Source organism: Lepidochelys kempii, chromosome 28 (assembly GCF_965140265.1).
Source record: "Lepidochelys kempii isolate rLepKem1 chromosome 28, rLepKem1.hap2, whole genome shotgun sequence".
Lineage (NCBI taxonomy): Eukaryota > Metazoa > Chordata > Testudines > Cheloniidae > Lepidochelys > Lepidochelys kempii.
The window spans coordinates 5,696,335-5,721,948 of NC_133283.1; the positions used below are offsets into that span (position 1 = coordinate 5,696,335).

Sequence of the window (25,614 nt, forward strand, 5' to 3'; positions counted from 1 at the left end):
ATAGAATCATAGAATATCAGGGTTGGAAGGGACCTCAGGAGGTCATCTAGTCCAACTCCCTGCTCAAAGCAGGACCAATCCCCAATTAAATCATCCCAGCCAGGGCTTTGTCAAGCCTGACCTTAAAAACTTCTAGGGAAGGAGATTCCACCACCTCCCTAGGTAACGCATTCCAGTGTTTCACCACCCTCCGAGTGAAAAAGTTTTTCCTGATATCCAACCTAAATCTCCCCCACTGCAACTTCAGACCATTACTCCTTGTTCTGTCATCAGCTACCACTGAGAACAGTCTAGAGCCATCCTCTTTAGAACCCCCTTTCAGGTCGTTGAAAGCAGCTATCAAATCCCCCCTCATTCTTCTCTTCCGTAGACTAAACATCCCCAGTTTCCTCAGCCTCTTCTCATAACTCATGTGTTCCAGTCCCCTCATCATTTTTGTTGCCCTCTACTTATACATCCCAAAATGCCATTGGCCTTCTTGGCAACAAGGGCACACTGTTGACTCATATCCAGCTTCTCGTTCACTGTAACCCCTAGGTCCTTTTCTGCCGCACTTCTGCCTAGCCATTCGGTCCCTAGTCTGTAGCGGTGCATGGGATTCTTCCGTCCTAAGTGCAGGACTCTGCTCTTGTCCTTGTTGAACCTCATCACATTTCTTTTGGCCCAATCCTCCAATTTATCTAGGTCCCTCTGTATCCTATCCCTACCCTCCAGCGTATCTATCTCTCCTCCCAGTTTAGTGTCATCTGCAAACTTGCTGAGGGTGCAATCCACACCATCCTCCAGATCATTTATGAAGATATTGAACAAAACCGGCCCCAGGACCGACCCTTGGGGCACTCCACTTGACACCGGTTGCCAGCTAGACATGGAGCCATTGATCGCTGCCCGTTGAGCCCGACAATCTAGCCAGCTTTGTCTCGTACCGTACAGAGCCCCACTTCTCGGATCTGCCCCACAGCTCTTTTTCTGCCTTCCTTCCTACCAGCCCCCCGCTCCCCGGGCCCCTTCCTGGCTCCTTCAAGCCCAACCTGGGCTGCAGCTGCCGCACTCACCAGGCCAGGGACTTTCTGAGGTGGGAACTAGCCCCATCTCTGCTCCTCCTCCTGCCTCTGTGTGTCCCAGAGCTGCTGCAGGGACTGTCCCACAACCAGGCTTTCACTCCTATTAGCACTCGCAGGGGCCGATCCAGCTACGGGAGAGTGAGCGCCCCTGGGAGCCGGGAAGTGACCAAGTCTCCATGCCAGAGGGCGGGGGGAGGGGGAAGAAAGGGAAAGAGGAGAGAGAGACCAAAAGGGGATAAGGAGAAATAAGTGGGGAAAGCAGTGCCCAGCTCTTTTCTGCTGCATCACTACTGAGTAGATTGTTCCTGAGCTTGTTCCTGAGCTCTGGCATTCCAGCCACGGTTGCTTATTGAAAGAAATGACTCAATATCCCAGTTACATGCTTTATTAACATGAACAAATAAATCCAAGAGCTCCCATCACTAAGGCTAAATGACTATTCACCTCTCAGCTAAGGGTTAAAAAATGCAGTGATAAAGTTCAGGTCAGATCAGTAAATCAATGAGTTAACAAGGATATTACGTTGGAATCAAATTATCAATTTAATCAAACCATCAGATTAATACAGCAGAAAATCAATGCTTATAAATCCTAAAAGAGCAACCCAAGAAGGCAGGTGCATACTTAGTGATGCCAAAACCCCAATCAGAGACTTTTACCCAGGTAATGCAACCCAGATTTAGCTGAATATTTCAATACCAAAACCAAATTATTGCTTATATTTAGCCTACAACCTCAAAGCTAATTACAGTTTTCTACTTAGATTTCACTATTGTGTAGCTAATACTTCAACTCACCCTCTCGCCTCAGAGAGCGCTGAAGGGTAACTGCTATTGTGTGTTCACACTGTCAGCTACCTGTGCAATAGCGTGTTCACACTTGTGGCACTTGCAGAGGTGTTCAGAGCGGTGCACTCTGGGCAGCTATTGCACTGAGCATCGCTTCCTTTTCTGCCGCTAAGAGTTGTGGGAAGGCAGAGGGGGCAGCGGGGCATCCTGGGTCCTGTCCCAATGCCCCATGATGCATTGCTTCGCATCACAGTAATCCCTGTGCTTCCATCTGCATTTGGTACCATCTTTCAACGGTTTGTGTACTGCACACCCTGCCTCTTTCAGGCTGCAGGAATGGATCCCGCACTGTTGACCAAGATGATGCTCACTCTCACTAACACCTCACGAGTGGCAGTGGTGTTATTCCTTAAACTACAAAGGCAAGAGGAGTTCGACATTGATCTCTCCACTCAAATAGCTACACATGAGATTGCTTGCGGCATTCACAGAGGTGCTGACCACAGTGGAACGCTGCTTTTGGGCTCGGTAAACAAGCACTTAGTGGTGGGATCACATCGTCATGCACACGTGGGATGATGAGCAGTGGCTGCAGAGCTTTTGGATGAGGAAAGCCACCTTCATGGGACTGTGTGATGAGCTCACCCCAGCTCTGGAGCACAAGGACAAGAGAATGAGAGCTGCCTTGTCATTGGAGAAGAACATGGCAATTGCACTGTGGAAGCTGGCTACTCCAGACTGCGAGCAGTTGCTAATCAGTTTGGAGTGGGAAAGTCGACCATTGGACATGTGTTGATGGAATTGTGCAGGGCCATTAATTGCATCATGCTCCGAAAGGCACTGACCCTGGGCAACGTGCGTGACATTGTAGATGGCTTTGCACAAATGGGCTTCCCTAACTGCAGAGAGGTGACATATTCCAATTCTGGCACCAGACCACCTAGCCACCGAGTACATTGTTAGGCAGGGGTATTTCTCTATGGTTCTCCAGGTGCTTGTGGATCACCATGGACCTTTCACAGAACTGAAGCCATTCTGTACAGTTTCAGGGTTTTTTTCTACTTAAGTAAATCCTTCTTAAGTAAGGCTGGTCCAGAATGGTGCATGCATCTTTTGGAACACTGGCCTGTTCAGGAAGCTGCAAGAAGGGACTTTCTTCCGGTATCAGAAGATCACTGTAGGGGAATTCGAAATGGCCATAGTGATCCTGGGAAACCCCACCTACCCCTTAATGCTGTGGCTTATGAAGCCATACACGGGGCACCTTGACAAATGGGGGGAGGGAGAGCTCAGTGGTTTGAGCACTGGCCTGCTAAACCCAGGGTTGTGAGTTCAATCCTTGAGGGGACCATTTAGGGATTTGGGGCAAAAATTGGGGCTTGGTCCTGCTTTGAGCAGAGGGTTGGACTAGATGACCTCCTGAGGTCCCTTCCAATCCTGATATTCTATGAACAGCAAGGAATTGTTCAACAGGCTGAACAAGTGCAGAATGACTGGTGAGTGTGCTTTCAGCTGTTTAAAGGCCCTCTAGCACTGCCTATACGGGAGGTGGGACCTGGCCGATGACAATATTCCTCTGCTTATAGCCACATGCTTTACGCTCCATACTATTTGTGAAGGGAAGGGTGAAAGCTTCACTCAGGGCTGGACTGCTGAGGCTCAGTGCCTGGAGGCTGAATTTGAACAGCCAGAGACCAGGGCTATTAGAGGGGCACAGTGTGGGCCCAAAAGGATCAGGGATGGCTTGAGGCAGCAAATTGAAGCTACTAACATTTGTTGCTATGCACAGGAGTGCAGTGCTTGTCATGCTAGGACGTGTCTGTGATTGGTACAGACGATGCACCATAAAGGCTTAAGAAAATTGCACGTTGCTTTGCAGGGCTCTGTTTGCTTTTAATTAATGGAATAAAGGTTGCTTTCAAAGCAAAACTATTCTTTTATTAAAAAAACACCGGAGGAGAGACACAAATAAACAAACAACAACAAAAATAAGGACTGTGGGGAGTGGGGGAAGGGAGGGTCCCATGAGGAAGTGGGGTCCTGGGACTGTTAAAGATTTGTGTATGTGCAGGTATCATATGCAGCCTTATCCCTTGGAGTACAGTGAAGTGGGCACTGTACTTCAGCAGGAATAAACGGCAGAAAGACGGGTGTTGAGTGCACTGGGTACTGGGTGCCCGCAGGGCTGGACTGTGATGGGGAAGGAGTGGAAGGCAGCGGGTACAGACTGGAGCCAGGATTTTGATAAGAGTGTGTTGGCATTGTCGGGCGGGGGGAGGGGGCGCATGGGAAAGTGGCTGCAGGGGAGGACGGGCGGGCGCAGAGCTGCTCGGTTTTCAGTGCTAGTAGCACTTGGAGAATGTCTGCTTGGCACTCCATAAAGATTAAGAGCTGCTCCATGGCTTCATTCTGGCGCACCCCGTTCTCCTTATGAGACCCCCAAAATGGTAACAGCAGGGGCAGGGGAAATCACTGTTCCAGGACCATACTGTACACTGGGCACGTGGCTCTTGGGAAGAGACAGCAATGGGCAGGGGGTCTCATAATCATTCCTGTGCCCACATTTTCCACAGGCCGTGTTCATTACAGAAGATATCTCATTGAAGAGGGCAAGCAGGAAATCAAGGGAGGGTCTTCTCCAAGACTGCGGCTTCCGCCCTGGCCTGTATGTGGCTTGCCTGTGTGCAGCAGTGGTTTCCCAGCAATGGTCTCCCCGTGACAGCAGAGTGGCGCAGGAAAATTACCCTTAATGGGGCAAGAAACAAAGCAGAAGTGAGGGAGTCAATCAACACCCTGTTCTGCTGCTCTGACTGGGCATGTGGTGGTACACACATCATACAGACACTGGCCTGCTATCTGCAACCCTCCTGCCCCCAACAACTCGCTTCAGCAATTCCCAAAATCAAAACCATTTACCAGGGGCCTCCTCTCCTGTTTGCACTTTGCCAAGCTCCGACAGCTGTGACTGGCTTGTCTCCTCTGGGGCAGAGAACTCCTGGCTGCATGCATCTCTGGCCTCTGAGTCCTCCTCTGCCTCTGGATCCTGCTCGGTCTCCATAGCCTCATCCAAGATTTCCTCCTTTTGGCTCAGTCCATTCTCAACTGGCACACAAGCCACAGAAGTATTCACAGTAGCCTTCACAGTGGAGATGAGGTCACAACTGAGTATCGCATCCAACTCTTTGTAATACCAGCAGCTCATGGGTGCATCACTGGAGTGGTGGTTTGCCTCCTGCTCCTTGTGGTAGGCATTTCACAGCTCCTTCACTTTGGCCTGCAGTGTGCCCCGGACATGGTCTCTTTCTCTGATGCATTGTGAAATCTGTCCATAGGTATCATAATTCCTATGGCTGGAGCGCAGCTGGGACTGGACAGCCTCCTCTCCCCAAATGCTGATGAGGTTCAGCAGCTCATCATTGCTCCAAGCCGGGGACAGCCTGGTGCGTAGAGCAGGCCTGGTCACCTGGAAAGATGCACTGAGGCCACTGCATGCGTCACCAAGCAAATGGAAGGGGACTTTCAAATTTCCCAAGGAATTTCAGGGGTGGGGTTCACAGTTGGTCACTGAGGGCAGTGCAGTAGAGTTCAAACCAATGACCAGAGAGGCGAGAACAGGGATTGTGGGACCTCTCCCAGAGGCCAATAGCAGCGCTGTAGCCCCGGCGCAGAAAGCTCTACGCCTCTCGTCGGGGTGGCTTTTTTACAGTGTTGCAACTGCGTAGTTTCTGTGCACTAAGTGGCTTGGCGGTGTGTACACCTCAGAAGTTACACCACAGAAAGCTGCTTTCCTGTGCAGAAACTTGCCAGTGTATACAAGGCCATAGATGGCTTACATAAGAATGTAAGACTGGTCATACTGGGTCAGACCAATGGTCCATCTAGACCAGTGTGCTGTCTGAAAATGACTAGTGCCAGGTGTGTCAGAGGGAACGAACAGAACAGGCTTGTTGACCTGCAAGGTGAAGGTCTGTCACCCTTACCTTTAACATTATTGTGGTCAATTCCTACTTATCCTATCTTACCAGCCCTTCCCCCGAGGTTATTGGGCAAATCAGGTGTGAACCACTGCTTTGATACAGACCTGTCTCAATCCAGCTGAATTGAGGCAGACTTTGGGCCAATGTCAGTTTGTAAAAGGCCTGCTTCACCCAGCAGGTTTCTCAAAGTATCTGTTGCTGTGAATCGCATGTACTGTGGAAGTGAACCCCAAAGATATCAACAATGAAAGAAACACAAGGCTAGTTCTGAGGAGGTTTCCAAAGCCAGGCCTGAGGGTTAAATAGCTGTACTCAAAAGGAACAGAGCCTCAACACCTATAAAAAGAATTGGTTGGTTCCACATCTTCGCTCAAGTAATTTTCCTCTTAACAGAATATTTATTTTAAAATTTATCAAAATTTTAATCAGGAAAAGTCAACATGGATTCACCAATGGCAAGTCATGCCTGACCAACCTATTGCCTTCTATGAGGCGATAACTGGCTCTGTAGATATGGGGAAAGAAGTGGATATGATATATCTTGACTTTACAAAGGTTTTGATACTGTCTCTCACAGTATTCTTGCCAGCAAGTTAAAAAAGTTTGGATTGGATGAATGGACTATAAAGTGGATAGTAAGCTGGCTATATTGTCGGGCTCAATGGGTAAGGATGAATGGCTCAAGTCTAGCTGGCAGACAGGAGTGCCCCAGGAGTCGGTCCTGAGGCTGGTTTTGTTCAACATCTTTATTAATGATCTGGATGATGGGATAGATTAGACCCTCAGCAAGTTCACAGATGACACTAAGCTGAGGGAAGAGGGAGATATGCTAGCGGGTAAGGACAGGGTCCAGAACGACCTAGACAAATTGGAAGACTGAGCCAAAAGAAATCTGATTAAATTCTATGAGGACAAGTGTGGGGAGGGGGAGGTATAGCACAGTGGTTTGAGCATTGGCCTGCTAAACCCAGGATTGAGAGTTCAATCCTTGAGGGGGCCGTTTAGCAATCTTGGGCAAAAATTGGGGATTGGTCCTGCTTTGAGGAGGGGGTTGGACTAGATGACCTCCTGAGGTCCCTTCCAACCCTGCTATTCTATGATTGTAAGTGCAGAGTCCTGCACTTCGGACGGAAGAATCCCATGAACAGCTACAGGCTGGGAACCGACTGGCTAAGTACCAGTTCTGCAGAACATGACCTTAGGGAATATAGTGGATCAAAAGCTGGATATGAGTCAGCAGTGTGCCCTTGTTTCTAAGAAGACTAATGGCATATTGGGCTGCATTAGTAGGAGCACTGCCAGCAGACCGAGGGAATTGATTGTTCCCATCTATTCGGCACTGGTGAAGCCACATTGAGAGTTCTGTGTCCAGTTTTGGGTCCCCCACTACAGAAAGGATGTGGACAAATTGGAGAGAGTCCAGCAGAGGGCAACTAAAATGATCAGGGGGCTGGGGCACCTAACTTATGAGGAGTGGCTGAGGGAACTGGGCTTATTTAGTCTGCAGAAGAATGAGGGGGGATTTCATAGCAACTACTTGAAGGGGTGTTCCAGAGAGGATGGTGCTTGGATGTTCTTGTTCTGTCATATGCTACCACTGAGGACCAATGGTCTTAAGTTGCAGAGGGGGAGGTCTGGGTTGGATATTAGGAAACACTATTTCACTAGGAGGGTGGTGAAGCACTGGAATGGGTTCCCTAGGGAGGTGGTGGAATCTCCATTCTGAGAGGTTTTTAAGGCCCAGCTTGACAAAGCCCTGGCTGGGATGATTTAGTTGGTGTTGGGCCTGCTTTAAGCAGGGGGTTGGACTAGATGACCTCTTGAGGTCTCTTCCAACCCTAATCTTCTATGATTCTAAGAGACTCTCTAAGCTTCATGAAAGTTTGGATCCAAATGGCAAAAAACAGTTGTGCCCAATGTAATCATGGCATCCTTTAGGAGTGTGATCAGTGCCACTTAACTAGGTAGCAGCATTCTAAAAATAGTTTTCCTGGGCCACAGGTCACCATAGCGTCCATCTCTGGGGTGAAAATCAATCACTAGTATGTGCAATTTCTACCTGAGTTCTTGTCATATCTTTGACCTTCCTTGGAGTAATTTTACACTTCTCTGGCGCAGAATTCTTCACCTAGCACATAACATATCAGTAGCGATAGTGAGGTATAACTCCCCCAAATATGCCCTTTTATTTCTTTAATCTGGTGGCACAGATTTAAATTAGGGACTAAATTCAGGTGCTGCTTAGAATCCCTGTAAGACACCAAATGTCAGGTATCTATTAACAATAGGTGTCTTTCTGCAGGTATATCACATTCAACATGGATTTCATTTTCTACATGTTTGCAGGATCTCCCAGGGGTGAGCTGAACAGAAATGTCACTTCCATTTTTCCCATCCCTACCTAGATAGGGATTCTATTTCCCAAATAATAGGCAACATGCACCTGATTAGGAAGCAGGTATCTTCAGGAGCGACCTCTTTCAGAGCCTGGACAGAACTGCTTTGGGAGCCAAATGCATGGGTATTTTGCTTAGTTACAAGTCATTTACTAGGGAATCCTCTTCCCAGCCCTTTAGACAAAATATTGACCTAACCAATTCAACAGCAGGAGGACTGGGATGGTGATGGGGAATAAGGGAATCCCTCCAACTTAACCCATGTTCTTCTGTTGTTACAGAGCATGAAATGACATTTTTCCTTATCCCTGCCCTTTGTTATAGTTCAATATATTTTAAGTAAGGAAAATGGTAGTAAAGATATCTGCTCTCCAGCACAACCTGAATTAACATCAGAGCAACTGGGAATGAAACCATTTGTTCCCCAAGGCGGAACTTGATGTCTAACAATTGCTTTGAAATGGGGGAACAGTATAACCGTGATGCTCAGGGTTTGTTTAGACTAGGAAAAGTGATGGAGTTTAGGTCAGGTCAAGGGGAAAGCTAATGCCAAACACTGCACCTGGGCTGCATCTGCTCTACCACTATAATTGTCTTTTCACACCAAGATCACTCACTTGAGCAGCCAATGCCATGTACAGCCCTAGTGGATGTAAGGCACGGGTACTTTGTTGCCTCAGTGTAGCTTGTGGGGATCAAACTTCTCTCTCCCACCTGGAGATGATGAACATTCCTGGCTGGAGGAACACACACACCTATGATTCAAAAGGAAAGGAGTTGACAGAAAAGATCACAGGACTGACCCCAAAGAAGGGTGAGCTGCAAAGGCAGAAGCAGGCAACTGATCTGGTGGAGCTGAGAAACCACAGTGAAGATGGTGCAAAAAATCACTATGTGGGAACTAGCAAATGTGATTTAAAAAAAATAAAAATAAAAAAAATCTATGGCCAGCCCTAGTCAAGGCATTTATTACAGTTCTCTCTCATGTGGATTTTCTGATGTTTAATAAGGGTTGAGCTCTGATTGAAGTTTTTCCCGCACTCAGAGCATCCATAAGGTTTCTCACCCGTGTGGATTCTCTGATGTGTGGTAAGGGCTGAGCTATCACTGAAGCGTTTCCCGCACTCAGAGCACGTGTAGGGTTTCTCTCCTGTGTGGATTCTGCGATGTATGATAAGGTGTGAGTGCTGACTGAAGCTTTTCCCGCACTCAGAGCACGTGTAGGGCGTCTCTCCAGTATGGATTTGCTGATGTCTGATAAGGGTTGAGCTAAGATTGAAGCGTTTCCCGCACTCAGAGCACGCATAGGGTTTCTCACCCGTGTGGATTCTCTGATGTGTGGTAAGGGCTGAGCTATCATTGAAGCTTTTCCCACACTCAGAGCAGGTGTAGGGTGTCTCTCCTGTGTGGATTCGCTGATGTCGGATAAGGTTTGAGCTCTGATTGAAGCTTTTCCCGCACTCAGAGCACGTGAAGGGCATCTCTCCTGTGTGGATTCTCTGATGTGTGATCAGGGATGAGCTCTGATTGAAGCTTTTCCCGCACTCAGAGCATGTGTAGAGCGTCTCCCCTGTGTGGATTTGCCGATGTCTGATGAGGTTTGAGCTCCGATTGAAGCGTTTCCCACACTCAGAGCATCCATAAGGTTTCTCCCCTGTGTGGATTCTGCGATGTCTGATTACATGTGAGCTCCAATTGAAGCATTTCCCACACTCAGAGCATCCATAAGGTTTCTCACCCGTGTGGATTCTCCAATGAGTGATAAGGGAAGAGCTCCTATTGAAGCTTTTCCCGCACTCAGAGCACATGAATGGTCTCTCTCCACTGTGGAGTTTCTGATGTGTGAGAAGGTCAGAGGTCCCACTGAAGCTTTTCCCACACTCATGGCATGTGTAGCGTGTCTCTTCCAAGTTGATTCTCTCATGTGTTATAAGGTCTGAGTGGCTACTCAAGTTTTCCTCTGGCCTCTGCTGAGTCTCACAGGCTTTTGCTTTTTCTGGGAGTGCACAACTCCTGGAAACATTCCCTTTGGATCTTCCTGATAACGTTCCATGTGGTTCTACTTCCTCAGCATATTTCTGCTGGGGTGTCTCCTCCTCATTCTCACTCACCATCTTGTCACCTGATGTGAGACAGAGAGAATCCAGACATAGCTCACTCCCTATGCTAGAGAGAAAGGAAATCTCAGAGAGAGGAATGGAAAAAGGGATGAACAAGCCAAAATGTGTGCGGGAGAGATCAAACCTATCAGGAGCTAATTTTCCCCAAATCCTTCCTCAGAGGAGAGAAAAGATGGGATCAGTTCTGGGTCCACCTCTCCCCAGAACACTCAGGGGAAAGCGAGATTGGGGAGGGACCTGCTGCCAGTCAGCAGTCAGGATAGGTGAGAAGCCATGAGTGACATCTGCCTAATGATTCCACATCTGCAGGGAACAATCCTGAACTTGGAAAGCTCACAAGGTCTTTGTAGGGCATCCCAAATATTTCCTGCATTCCCAAACAGTTTTTGAGTTGGTTTCACCAATTCCTCACCTGTGCAGGAAGCTCTCGGGAGCACTTCTTTCTCAGAGCCCTGGAGGTCTGGGACACACAGCTCTTCCCCTCCTTCCAGCTGCGAGATCACATCAGGTCTGGAAACTGGAAACCCTACTCCAGACAAAGAAAACAAGGGAAGTCAATGGAATTTGTGTGATACTTTTCACAAAGAATATACCATGGTTTTAACCGAAGCTAGTTTTTAAGCAGTAACATCCCAATTCCAGCTTTCTTGGCTCAAAGTGGCAGGAGAGTTATTATTATTATAAATCATATTCATTACCTTAGTGCCTAAGGAGCAACTAACAGTGGGTCCCCATTATACTAGGCAAAGTACAAACAGAGAATAGTAGATGGCCCATGCCCTGAAGAATTTACAATCTAAATAGACAAGACAGACACAGGAGGGGGAAGGGGTAGAACCCACTGTTAGAATATAGATATTCAGGCCTCTCTGTAAAGCCTACACTTTAAGAATGTAGGTGTATTTTTATCACTTAGCTACTTACAGGGGTATAAAAACAAAGAATCAAAATCACAGTCACCCTGTGTATGGGCCTTTTCCCACTAGGATAGTCTGAGGCCTTGTTCTTAGGCTAAGGCCTTTGGCTTAGCAGTAGGGGCAACCATAAGCGTGGAAGTGTATGGTCACATTGTCACATCCCAAACCAGTCACATTGAAATAAGGGGTATTCGGCTGTTAGGAAGCCGATCCTGTCCGGATAGTGCCCATCACCACCAGATAAAGAAATGGATCTTAAGACGGTTAAAGAAAACTTAGCTTGATAGCATCCTGTCTGGCAAGAAATCACTTAATTAGCAATGGCTGTGAAACCCTTATTTCTTTGTTTTATTTTTATGGCCCCCACTTTTCTGTTGTTAATCTGCCTGGTTCGCTAATTGTTTCTGTCTGCTGTATAATTAATTTTGCGAGGTGGAAGTTAATTAGGGTAGTGGGATATAATTGGTTAGAGAATTATGTTACAATATGTTAGGATTGGTTTAGCTAAATTTCAGTGAAATGACCAGCTAAGCTATAGTTGAGAATATTACTATAGAAATTGGGGTCAAACAGGAAGGGGAAGGGAATTTGGAACGATGTTTGCTAAGGGGTGGGAACAGGGAATGGGGAACAGGGACACAGGCAAGGCAAGGCTCTGTGGTCTCAGAGTTTTGAAGAGGGATGCAGGGTAAACACTCTGTGGCATCAAAGCTGGGCAGGGGAACACTGGGGAACAGACTCTATGGGTCTGACTGGTGTGAACTGCTTCAGAATATGATTGCTTGGAAACGAATCCCAATAAACATCACATTGTCTGCGCTTCAGACTTCTGGTCTTTTGCCACTTGCTGTCTGCCTTACAAGAACCAGGGAAGTGGGAGGGTGAATGGAAAGCCCTCTGACAAAACTGACATGACCTGAAAACGAAGAGGTAAGCCTTTAAGGAAGGTTTTAATACACTTTGGAACTGATCAGGGATTCCCAAGAGGACTGAGGAGGGGGCAATGGTAAATACACATTTAGATCCTTTTCTTGTTTTATATCTTTTCCCCATCAGGCACACGGGCACACTGTCATGGATCCATAGGATCTGTGCAATGCCCTGGCTTTTAAACAGTCCTTGGGAGGTGCTGTTGGATCATATTAAAGAAGTTCTGTATTAAAATCACAAATGAGTTTGATTCCCCATAGTTTCAATTCCAGGGTATTACTAATTAAGAGGTCTCTTGGTTTTTGGTACTTTCTCTCCCTCTATGTGTGAAACTTGCAAGCTGCTAACTGTGTTAGTACATTCTAAGACAGAGTCTGTTCTCAAAGCAATTCACAGAGAGAGAGACTCAAAGCAATACTCTAACAACAGAAACAGCACCCAGAGACTCCCCGCCCTTTTGTTGTATTAACCATTGTGATTAAAATAGAGATAGAGGATGGATGTGGATGGATGCTTGGTGTGGATAATAACTGAATGATCAGGGAGGTGCCAGCCTAAGAATCCAGTGTCCATCGGCTGAAGAAGGCGTCAAGTGGAAATAACCAGAGGACCCCCCGGAGGGCAGACTGGAATCCACCCAACAGCCTCAAGAATGGGAGAACCAAAGAACAAGATAACATCTTGGAGCCGTCAGGAATGTGCTATCTGCTGATTGATTCAGCAACCGCATGATGAAGCAATTCCCCCAGACTGGCATAGGAAGAAATTCCTATAAAAATAGACTCTAAAAAGTGAGAACTTTGGGGTCTGATTCTGCAAACCAACTTCCAGGAGCATCAGATGAGCATCTGACAAGGCCCTGCTGCCTCCTCATGTCCAGGCCACCTGGCCAGTGGCTTGGCATGAGCAACTCTAAGGCTGGTAACTATGATAACAACCTTGCAGAACCTGTGTCTGTGTGTATATATGTGTGTGTGTGTGTGTTTGTATGAATGAATGTGTGAATAAATATGAGATTGAATGGAATGTTATAACTAGAACTAACTGCTTACTATGATTCTTTCTGTATTCACAATAAATGTGGTATTTTGCCTTTTTCCCTTTAATAAGATCCTGCTGGTTTTTATTTTATTGGTACAACAGTGCCGATTCAGTGCACGAGACCCCCAGGAGGTCCCACTCTTCCACAAGGATGGGCCGTGGAGCTTCAACACCAGAGACTGAGCCTCCGGCTTCAACACTCCTATTCCAACCTATGAGCTCTGCCCAGCAGGTCCAGCTGAACGACACTCCTCTTCAGAGACTGTTCCTCAATCAATGCACAGAGCAAGTTTTTCCTGTGACACTGGGCAGACTTTTAAAACACAGCAGGGTTTATTAGTCAACTGAAACACAGCATTGGAAAGTCCTTAGATTAGGACAGAGAAGCAAAGAAGACAATAAGTGAGCTGTAGCTCACGAAAGCTCATGCTCAAATAAATTGGTTAGTCTCTAAGGTGCCACAAGTACTCCTTTTCTTTTTGCGAATACAGACTAACACGGCTGTTACTCTGAAAGAAGACAATATAATCCATACTGGCCAATGCCCTTGAGCCATGCTGCTGTAGAAAACAGTTTGGTTTCCTTTCACTGTGCCTGTCCATTAGTCTTCGCTCTGGCAGAGCTCCCTGCGTCTGCGAGCCCAGTTCTTCCTGCTCCCAAAAACATAACGCGTCCATGTATGCTTCACTCAGCCAAGCAGAGATCCTTCCATGGACAGGTGTCAATTATTCCCTTGTCTCTGTCGGGTATTCCATTGATGTAGGCTGGTCCCAGCTAGTCCTTAATGATCCATTCATATCACCCCATGACAGCTACATGACAAAACACCTCATGTCTCCTGCTCTTTATAATCAAAGCAATACCAATCACAGAGGGGAACTGAGGTGTGTATTGGCATCATACATAGATTCATAGATTCATAGATATTTAGGTCAGAAGGGACCATTATGATCATCTAGTCTGACCTCCTGCACAATGCAGGCCACAGAATTTCACCCACCACTCCTAAAAAAGACCTCACACCTATATCTGTGCTATTGAAGTCCTCAAATTGTAGTTTGAAGACCTCAAGGAGCAGAGAATCCTCCAGCAAGTGACCCGTGCCCCATGCTACAGAGGAAGGCGAAAAACCTCCAGGGCCTTCCAATCTGCCCTGGAGGAAAATTCCTTCCCGACCCCAAATATGGCGATCAGCTAAACCCTGAGCATATGGGCAAGATTCATCAGCCAGATACTACAGAAAATTCTTTCCCGGGTAACTTGGATCTTACCCCATCTAAAAACCCATCACAGGCCATTGGGCCTATTTACCATGAATATTTAATTACCAAAACCATGTTATCCCATCATACCATCTCCTCCATAAACTTATCGAGTTTAATCTTAAAGCAAGATAGATCTTTTGCCCCCACTACTTCCCTCGGAAGGCTATTCCAAAACTTCACTCCTCTGATGGTTAGAAACCTTCGTCTAATTTCTAATCTAAATTTCCTAGTGGCCAGTTTATATCCATTTGTTCTTGTGTCCACATTGGTATTGAGTTTAAATAATTCCTCTCCCTCTCTGGTATTTATCCCTCTGATATATTTATAGAGAGCAATCATATCTCCCCTCAACCTTCTTTTAGTTAGGCTAAACAAGCCAAGCTCCCTGAGTCTCCTTTCATAAGACAAGTTTTCCATTCCTCGGATCATCCTAGTAGCCCTTCTCTGTACCTGTTCCAGTTTGAATTCATCCTTCTTAAACATGGGAGACCAGAACTGCACACAGTATTCCAGGTGAGGTCTCACCAGTGCCTTATATAACGGTACTAAAACCTCCTTATCCCTACTGGAAATACCTCTCCTGATGCATCCCAAGACGACATTAGCTTTTTTCACAGCCATATCACATTGGCAGCTCATAGTCAACCTATGATCAACCAATACTCCAAGGTCCTTTTCCTCCTCCGTTACTTCTAGTTGATGCGTCCCTAGCTTATAACTAAAATTCTTGTTATTAATCCCTAAATGCATGACCTTACACTTCTCACTATTAAATTTCATCCTATTCCTATTACTCCAGTTTACAAGGTCATCCAGATCCTCCTGTAGGGTATCCCTGTCCTTCTCTAAATTAGCAATACCTCCCAGCTTTGTATCATCTGCAAACTTTATTAGCACACTCCCACTTTTTGTGCCCAGGTCAGTAATAAAAAGATTAAATAAGATTGGTCCCAAAACTGATCCTTGAGGAACTCCACTGGTAACCTCCCTCCAACTTGACAGTTCACCTTTCAGTAGGACCCGTTGTAGTCTCCCCTTTAACCAATTCCCTATCCACCTTTCAATTTTCCTATTGATGCCCATCTTATCCAATTTAACTAATAATTCCCCATGTGGCACAGTATCAAACGCCTTACTAAAATCTAAATAAATTAGATCCACTGCGTTTCCTTTATCTAAAAAATCTGTTACTCTCTCAAAGAAGGAAATCAGGTTGGTTTGGCACGATCTACCTTTTGTAAAACCATGTTGTATTTTGTCCCATTTACCATTGACTTCAATGTCCTTAACTACCTTCTCCTTCAAAATTTTTTCCAAGACCTTGCATACTACAGATGTCAAACTAACAGGCCTATAATTACTTGGATCACTTTTTTTCCCTTTCTTAAAAATAGGAACTATGTTAGCAATTCTCCAATCATATGGTACAACCCCTGAATTTACAGATTCATTAAAAATTCTTGCTAATGGGCTTGCAATTTCTTGTGCCAATTCTTTTAATATTCTTGGATGAAGATTATCTGGGCCCCCCGATTTAGCCCCATTAAGCTGTTTGAGTTTCGCTTCTACCTCAGATATGGTGAAGTCTACCTCCATATCCTCATTCCCATTTATCATGCTACCATTATCCCTAAGATCCTCTTTAGTCTTATTAAAGACTGAGGCAAAGTATTTGTTTAGATATTGGGCCATGCCTAGATTATCCTTGACCTCCACTCCATCCTCAGTTTTTAGCGGTCCCACATGTATCACCAAAATTCCCACCTCTATGACACACACACACAGAGCTCACAGCCCTTGGAAAGAAAGCAAAGCACAGGAACTGGAGGTTAGTCCAGTGAACACAGTGGAGGACAAGCTGCAATCCTCAAACTCTGGTCAAAAAGGAGAGGCATGTGGGTCCCGACCCATAGAGAGGGGCTGGCTAGAGGCCTGATACCTGAGGGGGCATTCCTTGAGCCGCCCATGGAGGCAGGTCAAAGGCTTAGCTACCCCAGAACTGTGACATCGCAAAAGCACATTTTGGGGAATTAGGAAATCTACTGACTCAGGTGTAATGGGAGGGAGAGTATCTGGAGTAGGCTGGGGAATAAAACACAAAATTTTGGGAGCAACAGCCTCTAATTCTTCCAGAAAAGGAGAATGTAAGAAACAAGAACTGGGCCGTGCAACCTGAGGAGGACCAGGCTCAAAGATCCAAGGAGCCTGGAGGGAAGACAGCTTGTGGCTGCTGTAGATGGGGAGAGGGGGGACAAGACTTTCTCCACACTCTCACTCCTATTGACCCCTATTCCACCCCTTCCCCAGAGCCCCCGCCCCTGATTTTCACCTTCTCCACCCCCACTCCACCCCTTCCCCTGAGGGCTGCAGTAGGGGTTGGGTGCTCTGCACTCACCAAGTAGTGCTAAGTGGAGCAACCCAACCCTAGCCCGCTCCATGCCGCCGGTGAGTGCTCGGGGGTGGTTCCCCCTACCCTTTGGCTGGGAGCCAGGGGAGCAGAGCAGTGCGGTCTGGGGCAAACACCCATCAGGGATCGTCTAGATAATACTTAGTCCTGCCTTGAGTGCAGGGCACTGGACTAGATGACCTCTCAAGCTCCCTTCCAGTTCTATGATTCTAGGAACCAAAGGCCAGAGAACAGCAGACTCAAAGGAGTCACTTTGGGAGATTCTCCCTGTCATTGTCCCCAAGGCAGCTCTCTCGGGTTTACAAAGTTGTTTGATGCTCAAGCCTTTACACAGTCTCTCCTGGGAGTGCCCCCTTTCATGGGATGGGCCTAGTTTTAGTTTTTGGGAAGCGTGACCCCAGGGACTCTGAGACTCTGCCTCCTTGCCTCAGCACACCTTGTTTCTTTCTGTGGCTCCCCATTGAGTGCAAAGGAGTAGATCCTGACTGTGAGCATAAGAACAGCCCACTGAGTCAGACCAATGGTCCATCTAGCTCAGTGCCCAATGCCAGGTGCTTCAGAGGGAATGAACAGAACAGGGAATCATCAAGTGATCCATCCCCCATCAGCCATTCCCAGCTTCTGGCAAACAGAGGCTAGAGACACCAACCCTGCCCATCCTGCCTGGGACACCAGCAAATGAGGTGTTGGGGGCTTTTGAAAGATCTAAGTCTTAACTGAACATGGACAAACGCAGAGCTGGAATCAGTCTGACTCACCTGTGTTACTATTGTTAAAACAGGGATGAGAATTATAACAATGTGTTTAGTGTTTAGACTTTACTGAATGCTTCTGAGTTGCGCCTGGGTTAATATCTGACTAGCTGCACTGTGAGCCTCTGTGGCTCTGTAAATCACCAGACAGGAGAGAGACTTTACCTAGGTGAAGTGCTGATTGCCAACAGAATGCATTACACCCTGCCTGGCAGGAAAGGTCCATGAACACCAGACTATTATGGGAAAGGGATAACAAAACACATTCTGGGGGTCACCGCTCAGGACGTGAAGGTGACAGGCACTGTGGTGGCAGTAAAGGGGGAGGGGAGGGAGTGGGAGCAGGAGGGAGCAGCACCCTCAAAGGCAATGCTGCCAGTGGGTCTCCCCACCACATCAGGGATGGGGTTGATAGGGGGCCATTCCCTGGGCCTGGCTACAGAAAGTTTATTAGATGCTTGGAACTGTGTTTCTGTCAGGTCTTGTAAGTACAACCAGGACTCCTCAGCCAGGTCCCTTGGGGGGGGGGGGGGCGTGGCAAAGGAGTTTTGACCCCAGACTTGGGGTTCCCTGCATCTTACCAGCCAGCCCCAAAACTGAAACCCCCTTCCCCCAGCTCCTCCTCCAGCCTTTGTCCAGTTTCCCAGGGAAAGGTGTTACCTGGGTCCAACCCCCTCCCAGCTCAGGTTACAGGCTCAGATATCCTCACTCAAAGGGAGTCATCCCCTGCTCTCCCATCCCCCATGCACACAGTCCCAGCAGAACTAGACGACATTCCCCAGTCAATCCACCCAACTCCCTGCTGCATCCCATCTCTCCCCACTTTGAGACGGAACTGAGTGGGGTCACTCTGACCAGTGACCTGGGGAAGTTCAGGGTCCCCTCTCCGGGACAGCGCATCCGCTATCATGTTAGCGCTTCCCTTCACATGGACCACGTCCATATCATCATCTTGCAGGAGCAGGCTGCACCTCAGGAGCTTGGCGTTGGCTCCTTTCACCTGGTGCAGCCAGGTCAGGGGAGGGTGGTCGGTGTACACGGTGAAGTGTTGCCCAAATAGATATGGCTCTAGTTTCTTGAGGGCCCACACCATGGCCAGGCACTCCTTCTCGATGACCATGTAGTTTTGCTCCTGGCATAGCAACTTCTTGCTCAGGTACACGATGGGGAGTCTCTCCCTCCTTTCATCCTCCCGCATTAACACCGCACCCAGCCCCATGTCTGAGGTGTCGGGGAACACCACAAAGGGCTTGTCAAAGTCGGAGTTTGCCAGAACTGGGCCACTGACCAGAGCCTCCTTTAGTGCACAGAGAGCCCTCTGGCACTGCTCGGTCCAGACCACCTTGTCTGGCTTCCCCTTCCTGCATAGCCCAGTGATGGGGGTGGCTATGGTGCTAAAGTGGGGCACAAATCTTCACTAGTACCCCGCCATCCCAATAAAGGCTTCGGCCTGCTTTTTGGTTTGGGGAGTGGGCCAGTCTCTGATTACCTCCACTTTGGCTGGTTCCGGCTTTAGGCAGCCGCTCCCCACCCAATGGCCCAGGTAAGATACTTCTGCCATCCCCACCTTGCACATCTCAGCTTTTACGGTTAGCCCTGCCTTCTGGAGTCAGTCCAGTACTTGTCTAACCTGGGACACATGGTCCTCTCAGGTCTGACTAAAGACACAGATATTGTCAATATACGCCCCGGCAAAACTCTCCATCCCCCTCAGTAGCTGATCCACCAGGCGCTGGAAGGTGGCCAGCGCTCCCTTGAGGCCGAAAGGCAGGGTCAGGAACTCAGAGCCCCAGAGGGGTGATAAAGGCCGATTTCAGCCTGGCATCTGCCTCCAGCGGCACTTGCCAGTAGCCCTTTGTAAGGTCCATGGTGGTAAGGTACCGAGCTCCTCCCAGTTTGTTTAGGAGCTCGTCAGACCTGGGCATGGGGTAGGCAGCAGATATAGTGATGGCATTGAGCGTCCGATAGTCCACACAGAACCGGACTGACCCGTCCTTTTTGGGGACCAGCACCACCGGTGGGGCCCAAGGGCTGGCAGATGGCTGGATCACCCCCAAAGCCAGCATGTCTCCGACCTCTCTTTCCAGGTCCTGAGCAGTTTTCCCTGTGATGCGGAAGGCGGAGCATCTTACAGGGGTATGTCCAGGCTGGTTGGAAAACAGCTGTCGGTACAGATGCAGGACCCCTCTGATCTCAGCTTGCTGGGCAGGAGTTAGCTGATCCGAGAGGGGAATTGTTTCCAGGGGTGAACCAGCTCTGGTCGCAGGGAACAGATCTACTAAAGGGTCATCTCCCTGCTCCTCCCAATATCCGCTCACAGCCAGCACCACATCCCCCCTGTCATAATATGGCTTCATCATATTCACATGGAACACCCGGCGCTGATGTGCCCGGTTTGACAGCTCCACCACACAGTTTACCTCATTTAGCTGCTTGACAACCTTGAAGGGACCTTCCCAGGCAGCCTGTAGTTTGTTTTTCCTCACGGGGATGAGAATCATAGAATATCAGGGTTAGAAGGGACCTCAGGAGGTCATCTGGTCCAACCCCCTGCTCAAAGCAGGACCGATCCCCAATTAAATCATCCCAGCCAGGGTTTTGTCAACCCTGACCTTAAAAACTTCTAAGGAAGGAGATTCCACCACCTCCCTAGGTAACGCATTCCAGTGCTTCACCACTCTCCTAGGGAAAAAGTTTTTCCTAATATCCAACCTAAACCTCCCCCACTGCAACTTGAGACCATTACTCCTTGTTCTGTTGTCTGCTACCACTGAGAACAGTCTAGAGCCATCCTCTTTGGAACCCCCTTTCAGGTAGTTGGGGCCTGGCATGGGTCATTTGGGGGTTTAAACCTGTGTAAACGGTGGATTTTTTTGTAAGTTGAAGTCTGTAAATCATGATTTGAGGACTTCATTAACTCAGCCAGAGGTTAGAGGTCTACTACGGGGAGGTTCTGTGGCCTGCGATGTGCAGGAGCTCAGACTAGATGATCAGGATGGTCCCTTCTGGCCTTAAAGTCTGTGAGTCTATAAACTGCCTTGCGTTGCCCAGACACTGACAGCGATCAGGGCCCCATTGTGCTGCACATGGCAGAGAGCCTGACTGAGATCAGCACCCCCATTGTGCTGGGCACTGCACAGACAGAGAGGGACAGTCCTTCCCCCAAAGCGATCACAATCCAAGTAGACAATGGGTAGGAGGAAAACAGAGAGGGGCTGGGACTTCCCCAAGGTCACCAAGCGGGTCAGTGACAGAGCTAGAAATGCACCTTGCAAACTCCAGAGCCCCCTCACCTGCAGCTTGGAAAGGTCCCCAGACCCCACTGTATTAGGCTGCGGGAAGAGGTGGTTTGTCCATGGAGGCACAGGCTGTCCTGGCAGGGCAGCTCAGCTGCAGTCCCTGCACACAGCTGGGGGGGTGTCCCCTGGGTCAGGAGAAGTCAGTGTCCAGTCCTGTGGGGCTGTGCTCCTGGCTCGTACCTCCAGCACTCACTGCTGCCCCTCCGTTACCAGCTGCACCGTTCAGCCAGCCCCAGGCCTCAGTGAGGTCACTGTCCCCCTCCCCACCCCAAACCGTCCGACTGGGACATGGTGCACCCGTGCCAATCAGACTGCACTAGTGTAAATTGTGTCTGTACTAAGGGTTTGCACCAGTGCCTAAAACACCGGCGTGGCAGAGACCTTCAGTACCCCAAACAGCACTCGAACTGGGATCTCTTTCTAGCTCTGTCACGGACAGCCTGGGTAACCTGGTCTTCAAACCCTCCCATGAAGGAAATGTCACAGCCTCCCTTGGAAGCCAGTGCGAGGCAAACACAGACCAGAACAACGCCGTGCACACACACGCTGGGCTTGGGGTCAAGGGGAGAGGCAAGAATTCAAACAATCTGGGTTCAGATCCCAGTTTCTCCCCAAATGCTCTAAGAAAAATTGAGCAACTTACTTCAGCTCTCTGAGCTTCAGTTTCCCCATCTGTAAAATGGGGAGCAGCCTCCCACCATTTCCCGATTTAGCCTTTGGGGTTTTTGTGGCAAGGACCCTCGGTCGCTGTGGGCACGTCTACCCTGCAGGTGGGCACCGGCGGCCGGCCCGTGCCCGCAGACAGGGGCTCACAGGGCTCAGGCTGCGGGGCTGTTGAATGGGGGTGTCCATGGTCCGGCTTGGGCTGCAGCCCAAGGCCTGGCCCCCTCCCACCTCGCAGGGTCCTCCAGCCCGAGCCCAGACCCCTGCCCTGCCACGAACCAGCCCCTTCGCCCGAGCCCTGGGCGCCCGAGCCGGCGGCATGGGCCAGCGGCGGGCGTCGAATGGCAGGTGGGGGTACCCGGGGGGTCTGCGCAGCCCCTGTCCCAAGGGGGCCCCGACCTCGGTCAGGGTCTGTGCAGAGCCCGGCGCGACAGGAGCCCGACCTCAGCCGGGGGCTCCGCCGCTCCCGGACCCCGGATTTTGTGGGGGGCCCTGCAGCACCTGGGGGGGGCACCCGGGCTCCCCCTCGCTGCTGTGGGGACAGAAAGGGGGCAGGGCGGGAGCGGGGGGTCCCAGGGGAGGGGGCAGCGGTAAATCCGAGGGGATCTCGGCCCCCCCCCCGCCTCTCCCCGGTCCCCGGGGGGCCCCGGCTCCTCCCCCCCCCCGGCCACGTCCGGGCTGCGCCAAGATTTCCCCCGGTCTCCCCCCGCTCCCCCTTCTCCTGTCCTCCCCCGGTCTCCCCCCGCCCCCCTTCTCCTGCTCCCCCCGGTCTCCCCCCTCCCCCCTTCTCCTGCCCCCCCGGTCTCCCCCCGCCCCCCCTTCTCCTGCCCCCCCCGGTCTCCCCCCGCCCCCCCTTCTCCTGCCCCCCCCGGTCTCCCCCCGCCCCCCCTTCTCCTGCCCCCCCCGGTCTCCCCCCTCCCCCCTTCTCCTGCCCCCCCCGGTCTCCCCCCGCCCCCCTACTCCTGCCCCCCCGGTCTCCCCCCGCCCCCCTTCTCCTGCCCCCCCCGGTCTCCCCCCGCCCCCCCTTCTCCTGCCCCCCCCGGTCTCCCCCCGCCCCCCCTTCTCCTGCCCCCCCGGTCTCCCCCCTCCCCCCTTCTCCTGCCCCCCCGGTCTCCCCCCGCCCGGCCCCCCCCGGGGGCAGATCCCGGCGCTGCGGGAGGCCGGGTCCCCCCCCGGACCCGGGGCAGAGTCACCGCCCGGCCCCCCCGGGGCTCGCTCCGGTACCTGGAGGCTGCAGCGCCGCAGCGGGGCGGGCGGAGCCCGGGGCGGCCCCAGGGCGGCTCCGGCGGGAGCGGGGCCCGGGCCGGGCACGGGGGGGTTAACGAAGGTCCCGCGCCGCCCCCCCCCCCCGCGATCTGCGCATGCCCAGAGCTCCAACGGCCCCGACCGCTCCCCGGCCCCGCGCGAGCCCAGCCCGGCTCCACCTCCCCCCTCCGACGTCACTTCCGCTCCCGGGGGAGTCAGGCACTACATCTCCCAGCCTGCCCCGGGCGCCGCTTCCGCCTCCTCCGGCCCAGGGCAGGGCGGGCCCCGGGGTCAGCCTGACCCGCCCCCGCCGGCGCCTTCCCGCGCCTCAGGCGGACTCTGGTGCCCGCGCGTCCCCCCCGCTGGGGCTCGAACCAACCGCCCCCCCGGCCCCGCCCCCGCGTCCAACCGTCCTCCTAGCCCCGCCCCCGGGTCCAACCGTCCTCCTAGCCCCGCCCCCGAGTCCAACCGTCCTCCTAGCCCCGCCCCCGCGTCCAACCGCCCCCCCGGCCCCGCCCCCGCGTCCAACCGTCCTCCTAGCCCCGCCCCCGGGTCCAACCGTCCCCCCGGCCCCGCCCCCGGGTCCAACCGTCCTCCTAGCCCCGCCCCCGCGTCCAACCGCCCCCCGGCCCCGCCCCCGGGTCCAGCCACCCCTCCGGCCCCGTCCCCGCCTCCAACCGTCCTCCTAGCCCCGCCCCCGGGTCCAACCGTCCCCCCCGGCCCCGCCCCCGCGTCCAACCGCCCCCCGGCCCCAACCGCCCCCCCGGCCCCTCCCCCGCCTCCAACCGTCCTCCTAGCCCCGCCCCCGCGTCCAACCGCCCCCCCCGGCCCCGCCCCCGCCTCCAACCGGCCCGCTCGGCCCCGCCCCCGGGTCCAACCGCCCCCCCGGCCCCGCCCCCGCATCCAACCGCCCCTTGGCCCCGCCCCCGCGTCCAACCGTCCTCCTAGCCCCGCCCCCTCGTCCAACCGTCCTCCTAGCCCCGCCCCCGGGTCAACCGCCCCCCCAGCCCCGCCCCGCGTCCAAGCGTCCTCCTAGCCCCACCCCCGGGTCCAACCGCCCCCCGGCCCCGCCCCCGCGTCCAACCGCCCGACGGGCCCCGCCCCCACGTCCAACCGCCCCCCGGCCCCGCCCCCGCGTCCAACCGTCCTCCTAGCCCCGCCCCCGCGTCCAACCGTCCTCGCGGCCCCGCCCCCGCGTCCAACCGTCCTCCTAGCCCCGCCCCCGGGTCCAACCGGCCCCCGGCCCCGCCCCCGCGTCCAACCGTCCTCCTAGCCCCGCCCCCACGTCCAACCGTCCCCCCGGCCCCGCCCCCGCGTCCAACCGCCCCCCCGGCCCCGCCCCCGGGTCCAACCGTCCTCCTAGCCCCGCCCCCACGTCCAACCGTCCCCCCGGCCCCGCCCCCGCGTCCAACCGCCCCCCCGGCCCCGCCCCCGGGTCCAACCGCCCCCCCGGCCCCGCCTGTGGCTTCACCCGCGCCGTGCGGGGCGCCCCACCGCCACCCTGCCGGGGGCCCGTGGGGAAGAGCCCTGTCCTTGCTCCCGGGGCTGCGGAAGACACCTGGCCGCTTTCGGGACCAGCCCTTTCCCCGGGGGCTCCGGCCTCTCCGGGTCGACGGAACCGTTTCCCGGTGAACCAGCCTCACGCCGCGGCGGCCGCGGTGCTCTCGACGTCTCCTTAGGAGCCACACGCCGCATCCGGTGAAGTGAGCTGTGGCTCACGAAAGCTCATGCTCAAATAAATGGGTTCGTCTCTAAGGTGCCTCAAGTCCTCCTTTTCTCTTTACGCCGCACAAGTGTCACGCAAGTCTCTTACGCTCACCGCTCCCGCCGTACAGACACACGTCAGCCGATGGCCCGCCAGGATCCGCGGCTCCAGGGGTCCCCAGCGCCCATGCGCGTCACGGGCGAGCCGTGGGTACCGTGCAGCTCGTTGTACTGCAGTCTCAGGTTGATTCCCAAAGAACATGGCTTTCCGTTTCAAATGGAGTTTATTCTGACAAGTTTTAAAGTCTATTTCTGTTAAGAGGACCACGCCGCAAGGAGAGAGTTGTGTAACCTTTTACCCAGGTAGAGTGTAGGGGTTACCGAGTTCCCCTAGTTCTTCTTAGCAAAGGAATGACATGACTTCTGTGATGAGATGTCCATATACATTTATAAGAAAGATGATGGACGCGTGAGGCTGTTACTAGTTTTTTTGTTTTGTTCTTTTTTGTTAAAAACATCTGCAAGCAGTTATTTTTATGGGTAGTCAGACCGCTTTCCTTTTGAAAAGGCCAGATATTAAAGCACAGCCGTTGAACCGTTAGGCCAGGCTGTGGAGACGTCCTCAAAGCCGGCCTGCTTTACTTTCATTTTTATTTTTGGGTTCACACATCTACACTGAATGTGGATTTCAAGAACAGATAACTGAAAACTGCTGGATTAGGGAAGAATTTTCCAAAATGATGTTAATCCAAAGTTTGCCTCATTCCAACTGCATTGGCTCATGTTGTCGGTATCCCAGGCATACTTCACCCTGATTTGCCCAGAGATCTCAGGGGACGCCCCATAAATTGGAGTAAGCTGGAATTGTCAACCATAAAGACCATGATACAGGCTGAACTCTTTCACCTTTCCAGTCAACAAGTTCTCTAAGAAAGATTGATCCCCTCTGGGGAAGGAAGTCATGGCATCAATGACAGGCTCTGGCAGCCTTTTCCGTCTCCCTGTACTTGAGAAAACCCAGCAGTGGGGAGTGCTGGCCCAGCTGC

At 51.8% G+C, this 25,614-nt stretch overlaps 1 protein-coding gene across 7 annotated transcripts in view; it reads right to left on the reverse strand.

The window, feature by feature from the left end:
• Positions 1 to 25,614, reverse strand: part of LOC140904194 (uncharacterized) — a 99,372-nt gene that overhangs the window by 33,743 nt on the left and 40,015 nt on the right. For 5 of the 7 annotated variants that reach the window (XR_012156450.1, XR_012156449.1, XR_012156448.1 and 2 more), the window contains exons 4-6: positions 10,758 to 10,871; positions 9,292 to 10,347; positions 8,843 to 8,980 (exon numbers count right to left, since the gene is read on the reverse strand). Coding sequence is in view for 2 of the 7 variants with exons in the window: in XM_073326544.1 (XP_073182645.1) it covers positions 8,843 to 8,980; positions 9,292 to 10,347; positions 10,758 to 10,871 (1,308 nt within the window). In the remaining 5 variants the exon portion in view is untranslated. Of the gene's footprint in view, positions 1 to 3,768; positions 4,598 to 4,768; positions 8,981 to 9,291; positions 10,348 to 10,757; positions 10,872 to 25,614 lie in introns of those variants that run through there. The other 2 variants (XR_012156451.1, XM_073326545.1) reach the window with 2 other exon arrangements.